At 39.9% G+C, this 11,668-nt stretch overlaps 1 protein-coding gene across 1 annotated transcript in view; it reads left to right on the forward strand.

Annotated features, from left to right (window-relative positions):
* Positions 1-11,668, forward strand: part of snd1 (staphylococcal nuclease and tudor domain containing 1) — a 197,584-nt gene that overhangs the window by 49,189 nt on the left and 136,727 nt on the right. The window contains exon 16 of the mRNA XM_032504592.1: positions 7,650-7,759. Coding sequence (XP_032360483.1) covers positions 7,650-7,759 — 110 coding nt within the window. The remainder of the gene's footprint in view (positions 1-7,649; positions 7,760-11,668) is intronic.

Here is an 11,668-nt window from a genome sequence, read left to right on the forward strand (position 1 = left end):
TGTGTTTGTGTCTGTGTACACCTGTGTGCTGTTATACTTCCTGCAGGGTGTGTGAGTGCAAGAGATTGAAAGATGGAGAAGTGGAGCAGACAATTTATAGACTGTTTCCTAAAATAAGTGTGTGCAAAAGGTTTGCGTTGTAGCATGTCAGTCAGGAAAAGGCTTCAAATAAATTGTTATTGTGCTCTGACCTCTGCATATCTGTGTATTTGTGTGTGACTGCAGCACCGCATCTCCTTGAGATTCACACAGTTATTAGAAATCAGGGGTCTGGATGTTTTGAGGCCTCGAGACACATTGACACATTTTAAGGCATGCCACATAATAAAGTTGCGGGTAAGGAGGAAATAATTACTTGTATTAACATTTCATTGGCATTTACTTTACTTCCCTACAAGCTGTGATTTTGAACATAAACATGACCTGTGTTGGCCCTATAATAAATCAATCATGCACCATAGCTGATGCTCACGTCTAATCTACTAAACTTTATTAAATAACAAAAATGAGTTTGCTGTGCATGAAAAGTAATTAAATGTGAATTTTATTAGATTATTATGCCTAGTGAATGTGACACCTGATATGTGCTTAAGTGTTTTGGGGCTTTCAATAAAACCACAATTTTTCCACAATTTTTTATTATTAGTTTTTTTTTTTTTAACTAAACAAATAATACAAATTAAATATCTAAATATGTCCTTGGCACTGTTGTGTGCTCTGGAGGAAAGGATGTGATGTTGTCGATCCTAGTTTGAGGAAATAAGGCTTTGCATTAGAGAGCCGTAGTGAGATAATGGTAAGACGGAGGGATGGCTTGAGAAAATAAAATCGAGGCATAGTCAAACAATGCTGGGATTTTCCCCAAGAGCATAGTCCCTTTGTCTGCCTCCCATTCACCCTCGCTAACCTATGTCTTGCCAACCTGCATCTTCCACCCACCGCTGAACTTCCTGCTTGCAACTGACTTGTACCCGGGGGGGGGGGGGGGGGGGGGGGGGGGGGGAATATTCATACAGGGACGGTATAGGGAAGGGAAGATGTAGGTCATATTGAAAAAGAGTGATAGTCTCCTTGGTGATGGAGGAACAAAGCATGAGTATTAGAGCTGTAATAACACACACATGCACACTCACACACGCCTCCCTAGCTTTTATGACTTTGTTTTTTGTCTGCCGCAGTGCTAATTATTTCCTGTCAGCTGTTTGTCAAAAATCATAAATTACTATATTACTAACATTAAAAAGATAGACACTAATGGAATTCATACTGAGCTGACTGTGTCCTGCAAGTATCCATTTATACCTGCAGACATGCCAAAGCAAGAGCACAAAGCCCCTGGCAGGTTATAAGCAAAAAGTCAGAGGTTAATCAATATGCACATTATTAGTGTAGGAATTTGCGATATGATGTATGTTTGTATAAATTCCAGTGATGACAATAATGCACTGCAGCCGTGCATTGCCACATTTCTCCCTGCTGACTCATTTCTACAAGATAAAGCTCGTTATCTCAACTTGGTTAGCAGAGGAAGAGGGGTCAACCCAGTCCTGGTCCTGCTATATGTTGGGTCAATTAAAAACGCATTCAGTTATACAATATAAATATACATATTTAGAAAGGAAACTGCTTGCTACAAATGAATGCATATGAATTCATCCAATTAGTTTGGCTTTTTAAGAACTAGACCATTCCTTGCTGAAAAGAATACAGCCTGTTTTGTGACTTGTATATTTGCATGGCACCTACTAGTGCATTTCAATGACTGGGAGTATTACTCAACTTTTACAAGTACTCCACTCGAACAGTATGGCATTGAGATGACAAAAAAACAGTTAAAGCAATAGTTTGAAAATATCGGAAATGCACATTCACCTTCTTTTCAAGACTTAGATGAGAAGATTGATACTACTCACATATCCGCCTGTTAATATGAAGATGGAACCAGTAGCTTAGCACAAACACTTGAAGCAGGTGGAAACGGCTAGCCTGGCTCTATTTAAAGGTAAAAACGTGGGGTGGGAAAGAGGCTTAAAGGGTATATGCCCGCATTATGTTTAGAAATGTAACTAATTGTTTGTTTATTGAGTGATTGTGGAAGAAAGACGAGGATTTATGACAAGGACAATTGTCTGGTCTATGCAGAAACGGACAGTTTATGGGGTGAGAAGGAAGAACTGTAGTGTGTGCGTGTATGACTGAGCAACAAAGCTGTGTGTGTTCGAGCTAAGGGGATGGGCTGCATTTTACAAGCGGACGGCTCACCCTGAATCACAGATTAAAATGTTACATCTTCTCCACAGGGCCTTCCCAGAGTCTAAGCTCTATGGAAGGAGAAAGAAGCATGGATGGAAAGTTATACAAACAGCATTATTTAACGATAGGGTAGATAGCTTGTTCTTTTCGGTTGCAGAATTTGAAAAATGATACAAATTGATTCTTTAAGCAGTTCATTTAGTTGTGCACTATTTTGTCACTGCTAACTCTGTTTTCAGTTCTGTCTCCAAAGCCTGACAAACACATTTTAAAATGAGAAATCTAATATCCACGTCTTCCAGACATGATGTCTTCCAGAATGTGGTGTACGGTGGATTGACGGGTGGGCATGCGCTTCAGGCCTGTGTGTGTGTGTGTGTGTGTGTGTGTGTGTGTGTGTGTGTGTGTGTGTGTGTGTGTGTGTGTGTGTGTGTGTGTGTGTGTGTGTTGTCAGTAGTGATCAGTGTATGTCTTGTTTGTCTCTGAGATAAGATGGATATCCTGTAGTTTGTCCCAGATGTTTATCTTGGTGTCAAGCGTGAGTTATGTACTATATCATGGTGCAGGTTAAAATTGGCTGGGCTAAGTGACTCCCTGGCTTGGTTTAAATGCTGCAAGGAGAAGAGCATAGTGTGTGTGTGCTGCAGTTCAGAAAGCTGTAGATCATTTAAGGAGAGCATATAGTGTGTGTGTGTGTGTGTGAACCTTATTTTACAGTCTATTATTAAAAAAAACATTTTTGTCATTTCTAATCCTATTACTTTTTCTTTGTGTATTAAGGTTTGGGATGTTTTTTTGTCTTTTCAAGATAGCTTGGGCTGGATTAAGAATAGTTGCTGATGCAGACATTGTACTACACTAGTGCAGTGCCTGTTGAAAATGTGCCTGTTTGGAACCGGGCTAATTGCTTGGCCTCTGGTATTACTGCTTGTAGAAGTCATCAAAACCAAATTGTAGCCCAAAACTACTTCATATGCAACTCCTCTGTATACCCTACTACTAATTTACTGATTTACCTGACATAGAACGTTGCAGATTTAGAATGTAATCACAAAATATCACTATGACAATGTAAAGTAATCAGCCAATAGCGTCATGGACTCATGGCAGTGCGCTACCTTAACTGTCTCTGTGCGCTACCCACCGGCCCGTTATAAAAGCTAATCAGCACCTTTATGCGTTAATCAACCACCAGAACCACACCCTGCGTGTGGGTGGGTGTGTAGGTGTCGAATGATCTTTAACGAATTTAACGTTTCAGCAAAGGTGTTAATTTCCATACAAGTTTAGTGACTTGACAGTTAACGGTGAATTTGATTTGCGGGGGTATTTTGGCGACGGTAATGCTATTAGTTAGCAGTAATCTTATTTAACCTGGGGTGAGTCTGAAAAGTACTTGTGTCTGCCTGATTCAGCTCTGAGATATTCTCGAATTGCGCAGCGACTGTGCCTTCACTGACCGACCGTGCTTGTGTTACCAACAATACATGTGTGCACATTCGTAGAGGAACGATGGCCTCTGTGTAAAAGCTTTCTATAGCCCAAACTGTCCCAGAGTTTAGACGTCTAGCTATATGAAATGATAAACAATGCAGTTTTTAAAAAATGTACATGAAGCAACTGTGCGCACGCACGCGCGCGCGCACACACACACACACACACAAAGAGAGAGACATCCCTGTTATTTATAGATAGATGTGCTGTAAAGTTAAACATAACCTGTACCGGTAGTCCTGATTCTGGCTCTGTATTTATTGTATGTTGCCTTGAATAAAGGCATCAGTTAAATTTAATGTAGTCTTTTCTGTGGATTATGTTAGAAAGACACAGTTCTAGCTCTTAATCATAGCTCCGGCCAACCCAAGCAGCCCGGCCAACCACTTCTCTCTATGCAGTTACTTCATACGCCAGTTTTTGCAAAGAGTGTGCAGTGTTTGCCCTTCCATTGTTTTCCTCTTATGTCTTTGTCTCTTCCTTTTTTATTTGGCATCCCACATCCCTCCTCTACTCTTCATTCTGGCGCTGTTAAAGCTACACTGTGCCATGTTGAAGCCCTGTCCTGCTCCACTTCTATGAATACTAGCAGATGATCTTGGCCATCAGTGTCTCCTCCTCCTATCCCAATACCTTTTTTAACTGTTTGGCACTAGAATAAGAACATCAATTGTTTTTTCAATCCACTAGATGGTGCAGAGAAATGTATCTTTTTAGATAAAACTTATGTTGACAATGTTTCCTTTGGGGACATAATTTGTTAAAGTTGGGAAAAGGTCATAAATTGCAATATATTGCAGAATAAGGCAATATGTTTAAATCGCAATATGTCACATACGTATCTTGATAATATTGTATAGTGGGGCTTCTTGTGATTTCTACCCCTTATTTAGGTTCATTTTTAAAGCAATTCCTCATTTAATCCTTTTGTTACTGTGGGTGTTAGTTGTTTCCCCTCTCGTATTTACTTTATGTATAAATCTATGAATGAATCTCATTTAAAGAACAATAAATTATTGTATCACCATTTTGCAAAATCTTACACCTAGAGTGCAAAGATGCAAATGGTTTAATGCAAAACAGAAATGTGCATGTCTAATTGGTTTAAATGATCCCAGCTGAATATTGAATACATTTATGCCTTATAAAGGTTGACTCAACAGTTCTTAATAACACCTTGGTGCTGACTGTCCTGTGGCCTAATTTTGCCTTTCCTAGGTCATTTTCCCTTCATTGCCATTGTGAATACGCTGATGTCTCTTGTTCTTCTCAAAAATGGGACAGACTTATGCAGAGGTTTCTGTAGGGAACAGAAAGTACAAAAAAAAAGCTAGTAGGTTATTTTATTTTATTATAAAATCAGATAGGAAACAATTAGGTTAGCTGACAAGTTTAAAGGGGTCTGACATAAAACCTTAGTAAAACAGAATCTATTTATCTATGTATTTCATTCATTCATTCATTCATTCATTCATTCATTCATTCATTCATTCATTCCTGTCACATTGAAGTAAGAGCTCAGCAGCATTAGCATTCTCTGTTCAAAAGACTGGGAAACACCGGTTCATCACTTGACTAAGGAAACCATGAGGAACATGGGGAGAACATGCCCAAACGTCCATGAAAAAGCAGTAATTTTCAAAGCCAGGTTAGTCTTAATGTGAGGTGACCATAACGCTAACACATCTGATTTTACTTCTATGCATATGCTGCCTCAGGAGTCAACCCCGCACACATTTCTGTCATGCTAGTGAAGCTCATTAAATTCAACATGTGGTTCAGAAAAGAACGGAACACCCTGGGAGAGAGCTGTTGCTTTATTAGTACAATGCTGGAAATCAAAACTGTCTTTAAGTTTCTCTGCTTGAATCAATACTGCACCAACCTTCTTGCGACTGTGCATATTCATTTAAGGATTAAGTAAGTAAGTAAGTAACCTTTATTTCTATAGCCATTTTCACAGACCAGGGTCACAAAGTGCTGCACAGTTTATAAAGAAAAAATAAATTAAAACACATACAGAAACAGTAAAAACCAGTATTGAACTAAAAAACAAGTTTAAAAAGTGGGTCTTTAGTTGTTTCCTAAAAGTGTCTATACAACAAGAGAACGATGGTACAGGTAGCTCATTCCAGAGGCAAGGCGCCACAGCTTTAAAAATCTGTCTCCTCGGGTCTTAAATGGGTCCGAGGAACCATCAGCAAGTTCAAATTGGACGACGGAGGTTCTAGTGGAAATAAGGCGAATGAGGTTCTTAATGTAGTCTGTGCCTGTCCATGAAGAGCTCTAAAAGTCAGTACCAGGATTTTGTAGTGCATCCTGTAAATACAGGCAGCCAGTGCAAACTTTTGAGAATGGGTGTAATGTGTTCCCTCCTGCGAGTGCGAGTGAGCAGGCGTGCTGCAGTATTTTGCACAACCTGCAGACGCGCAAACTCCCTCTTGTTAAGACAGGTGAACAAACTATTACAATAATCTAATCTCGATGAGACAAAAGCATGAATAATGTGTAGTTAGTGTTAGGTGTTTTCACCTTCACACACATGCTTTACTGGTCTGTGCGTTTAAGCACACGTTGCATAGACACAGTCCATCAAGTCCTAAGGGGTATCGGATACAAAAAAAGTGAATCTAAATTGAAGCTAGGAATGTTCCTGCAATAGAAGCTGTACATGTAAAAACACTCAAACGTACTCAATAGACCTGCCCGATTAATTGTTAGAAAGTTGCAATCTTGAAATACCCTGTTCACAAGTTAATTTTTAAATAACTTTGATTTATGCTGTATATTTTTTTGTTTTGAATTTCTTACTACAATTCTCATTTAATTTTTCGAGCCGACTGCATCACAAACGCTACTACTTTCTTCTCTGAGTTTTAAACATAGACTGTGTAAAATTTAAAAAAAAGTTTTAAAGGGCTCCTAAGTGCTGTAATGCTCTCCCTTCTCTTCATTGACGCCTCCTTGTTTACAGGCTTGTGGTGATGCGCTATAGGTGCCTTACTGCCATCTGTTTAATACTGCAAATTTGTTTTGTCATGGTTCATGTTTGCAATATACACTTCGTGAGGAAAAAAAATCCTGGCAGAGAATCGTGATATCAATTCTAAGCTAAAAAATTGTAATTTATATTTTTCCCCAAATTGTGCAGGCATAATACTCACTCACTCAGTCTTTCTACTTTACAGCCTAGTTACATTTACCCTCAAACATAGAAAGGAGCTCTTATTCATAGAACTTTCTTGCATATATCTCTTTGTATCACAGTGTGTGTGTGTGTGTGTGTGTGTGTATATATATATATATATATATATATATTTTAAACCATGAAATACAGAGCCTTTATATCTTCTCATTCCTCTTCCCCCCACCTTTGCCCTGAAGCCTATCCATTACTACCTGAACTCTACAAGAAAGCCTCTGAAAATCTAGCAGAGTTGACGTTGAAAGGTCCCAGAAACGTAAATTCAACAAGACTGTTTTTCAGTGGAAACTGCTTATACAGAATCACTTTAGGCACTCATTATTGACCCCTTGATGACCAATTATCCACTAAGTGCTGATGATAGTGTAGCTGGTTAATCTGTGTTGTGCCAGAGACGTACCTTTGTGAAATAGTGGTGCGTAGCCATTTTGACCTTGGCCTATGAAGTGGCATCCGTTGTTTATCGCAGCAGAGGACTTGAAAGTTGTGGATACGAGTCGAGTCACTGACTTGCTGATGGCAACAGTATTTCTGCATTTGTGCTTCTTTTAAAAAAAAAAAGAAGAAGTTATTTATGTCTCCTGGTCTTTTGGACTTCAAGCCAAATAATGTCAAAACTGTTCAGGACATCTTGCTGTTCTTTTGATTAGCTGCTGTGCTAACCTTTAACTCCTGCAACTGTGTTGTCTTTGGCCAGGTATTGAATGTCCACGCAGTTCCAGAAATATGCCTGGGGGGATCCAGGTGGCGGAACCATTCAGTGATGAGGCCATGCTGTTCACCAAAGAGCTGGTGCTGCAAAGGGAGGTAAGCAGTATAGAGGGACATTCTGGCCCTGTTTTCATCATTCCCTACTAGTGTTTCAATGCCCATTCCCATGTTGCTAACTCTTTGGTGCTCTGCTGTTTTGGCACCCCACATTGCTCCATTTTATTTTCACACTCACAGTCCAAGTTTAGTCTGCTTTGAGCACACAATCATGTTGGTTCAGCGATGGGAGACAATGTCTATTATACTTTTAATAACAGCTACTGATAAACCCAGAAGCTACTTTAGCTTGAAAACTAATTTCCATCAGGCATTCTGGCTTTTTGTTGTTGTCCGATTACCACGTTGATCCAGCCCATTTTATTCGAGCAACACATGTTAAAACTTCTTTAATTTAATTTGTTAACTAGCAAAATAAAGAATTATACCCAAATTTGATGTTATTTTCTAGGCACTTTGTCATTAATATTATAATATAAAACATTTCCATGTGGTGTAGACAGGATGTCTCTTGTTTAGACAATCTTTCCAAAGAAAAAACTCATCCAGGACAGAGATCCACCTTTTTCCACCAAAGGAATCTCCTCCAAACAAAATTCTTGTTTTTCTTTTGGCAATTTGACATTTGGTTTGATGCCTGATATCAGAAACAGGCAGCAAAGATTGGACCAGTGACTTTAATAAGCTGATTGCACTGTACTTATACATTGACTTATGTGGAATCTCAACAAAAAGAGTGGCCACAAACAAGTAGACTCACCCCAAAACACAGACAAGCACACATGCACTATCCTCCCCCGCTTACTGGTTTAAGGAAAGCTCACCTGATAGTGGATCAGTGCTCCTGGGGTTTAGAAAACTACAGTGTGTACCCGTTCATTCACATGCTAATAGGTTTTTATAAGGAGCAGTGAACGGACCAAAGCCATAATGGAACTAGCTATAATCCTGCCACCACTTATCCTAGCCACACACTCCCCCTCTTTTGCTCTCTTTAACTCCCCCTCTCCATTCCTATCACCGTTTATGAAAGGCTTTTTTTGCGTAGGGTGGCTGACTTCACTGTCCTCCGGTGTTTTAATTGTCATGGAAATGTAGCCTTGGCCAGCACTGGAGGTGGACCAGTGTTAGTGTGTATATGGATGTGTTTCTATGGAAGGCCAGTAGTATAGGTTGGAACCGGAACGCCTCGGCTGGGAAATAATTGAAGCAACCAGCAGGGGATTTTGATTGACAGGGATGCAAATCTCCCCCATGAGTCAATGCGGTGCAGAGACATGCTGAAAGGAATTTGTATTACTTTTACAGATGCACATATACGCACAAGTGCATAAATAATCGGACACTTGTACACATACTTTGCCACATTCTCCTTAGTCTTTCCAATAGACACGCAGATTTAATTAAGAATTTACCATGCACATACATCCATACACACTTTTGACACACACACACACTATCTCACACATTTTCTCCCTTGCCAGTCATCTGTGGTGTCAGCAAGTTTTTCACAGGTAGGTGGGAGTTAGCAAGCAGGACCGAGCCATATAATGAGGCCTGAGCCCAGTGCGGGGGCTGGTTGGCTAGCTGCACTGACCTGCTGTTATGGACAAATATGAACACAAATAGTCACTCTCAAACGGACACATTCAAGTAGATAACAACAAAGTTGAGCGTTCACACATGAGCGCTGTCACTTTCCCAAAAATAAAAAGTCAAAATGAACCAAAAGAAAATCCCTTTGCAGAAAAGCTGTTCAGGTGTAATTCTTCTGGTTCACAGGCTTAAAGATGTTCACTTAACAAACTGGAACATAGCAAGAGGAAGATGAAACAAGTCACAGTTAAGAAACCCGCACACATCTAGCTAGAAAAGAGTCAGATGCTAGTGTAATGTTATAGGATCGCCTGACACTGAAACAGGAGAGTTACATGAGAGAACGCCAGAGTGAAAAGGTGAGAAGAAGCTCTAACAAGAGATGAGTAAGTAGCAGCAGAATAAAAGACTTGATGTAGAACGGAGAGGTGGAAATGGTTTGTGCCTTTGATCCATCTTTCTCTCCATCTCTTCTATCCCAGAGTGTTACTGAAACAGGTTATTAAGGTGTGTGACACTCGAACATGAATATGCATCATTTGATTTCATTAGCATAAGTTTCTGCTGTTGATTCATCTTTGAATGGCATCTGATTGCACAAGGTTTTTTAAGATGTTCAGAAGATGGCCTCACGTGAATGACATTTAAATTTGGGTTTTGGCGGTGTATTTATTTGCATTCATAAAATATTTTCTTGCTCACGCTGCTCGACAGACATTTTTGAGTTTTGTAGGGCTGTTGATTTGATGACAGGTTAAGTAACTCAATGGTCCCTATGCTTTTTTTTCTTCTTCTCGCACTTCTGTATTCCACAACTCTGTAATTAGCTGTTCTCTCTGTCTTGTCTCCTTTTGAGAGTGAGTTTGGGTGCAGGCATGGAAACGCTTTTCTCTCGTCTTTGTTTTGTATTTCCACTAATAGCCTTTTCTCTCTCCACTTTCTCTTTTTCCATTCATTTCTGCCTCACTCTCACCCATCGTCGTCTTTGGTGTCCAAAGACGATAAGTTTTAGATATCTGACTGACATTTGGGCTGCGGTCAAAAAGTCAAAATGTACTTCCTAAGTCCTTTCCTACCCACTTTTCCTTAACCCTGATGTAAACGTCATGAGGTCAATGAAAGGTGCGCCGCAGTGCGAGGAGAATCCCTGCCATGGTCCGATACATTTCTTGCTTCCCGATACCAATTCTGATACCTGAACTTGTGTATCGACCAATACCAAGTACTGATCCGATACCAATGTGTCATGTATTTTATTTTTTAACTGTATACTATTATCCCTGTATGGGTGTTTATATGGTTTCTATCTTTGTCGGTCTGGCTCAGGTTAAACTTTTAAACAATTAATGCCACAGAACTTTATTTTTTAAGCCAGTTTGACAGTCAATTGTAACAGAAAAAGAGAAATACTTTTAACATAGATTTTCTTCAGGGCTTTATTATGTGGTAACGGAACGGTGCATAACGTTTCGTCATTATAAAGCACAAGGGTCTCGTTTATAAACGTGGCATACGCACAAAATAGGGCTGACGATGTGTGTACTGCACTTCCCACGCAAAGGTTGTGATGCAGTACAGGCCAAAAGTTTGGAACCACCTTCTCATTCAATGCGTTTTATTTTCATGACTATTTACATTGTAGAGTAACACTGAAGGCTTCAAAACTATGAAGGAACACCTATGGAATTATGTACATAACAAAAAAGTGTTAAATAACTGAAAACATGTCTTATGTTCTAGTTTCTGCAAAGTATCACACTCTTGGCATTCTCTTGATGAGCTGTAAGAGGTAGTCACCTGAAATTGTTTCCCAACAGTCTTGAAGGAGTTCCCAGAGATGCTCAGCACTTGTTGGCCCTTTTGCCTTCACTCTGCGGTCGAGCTCTCCCAAAACCATCTCAATTGGGTTCAGGTCCGGTGATTATGGAGGTGCAGCACTCCATCCCACTCCTTCTTGGTCAATAAGCCCTTACACACCTGGAGTTGTGTTTGGGGTCTTTGTCTTATTGAAAAATAAATGATGGTCCAACTAAACGCAAACTGGATCGGATGGCATGCCGTTGCAGGATGCTGTGGTAGCCATGCTGATTAAGTATGCCTTAAATTTTGAATAAATCCCCAACATTGTCACCAGCAAAAAAACCATCACACCTCCTCCACCATGCTTCACGGTGGAACCCAGGCATGTAGAATTCATCCGGTCTCCTTTTCTCCATCGCGCAAAGACACAGATGTTGGAACCAAAGATCTCAAACTTGGACTCATCAGACAAAAGCCCAAATTTCCACTGGTCTAATATCCATTCCTTGTGTTTCTTAGCCCAAACAAATCTCTTTTGCTTGTTGCCTCTCC

This window comes from Etheostoma spectabile, chromosome 23, assembly GCF_008692095.1.
Source record: "Etheostoma spectabile isolate EspeVRDwgs_2016 chromosome 23, UIUC_Espe_1.0, whole genome shotgun sequence".
Taxonomy (NCBI): Eukaryota; Metazoa; Chordata; class Actinopteri; order Perciformes; family Percidae; genus Etheostoma; species Etheostoma spectabile.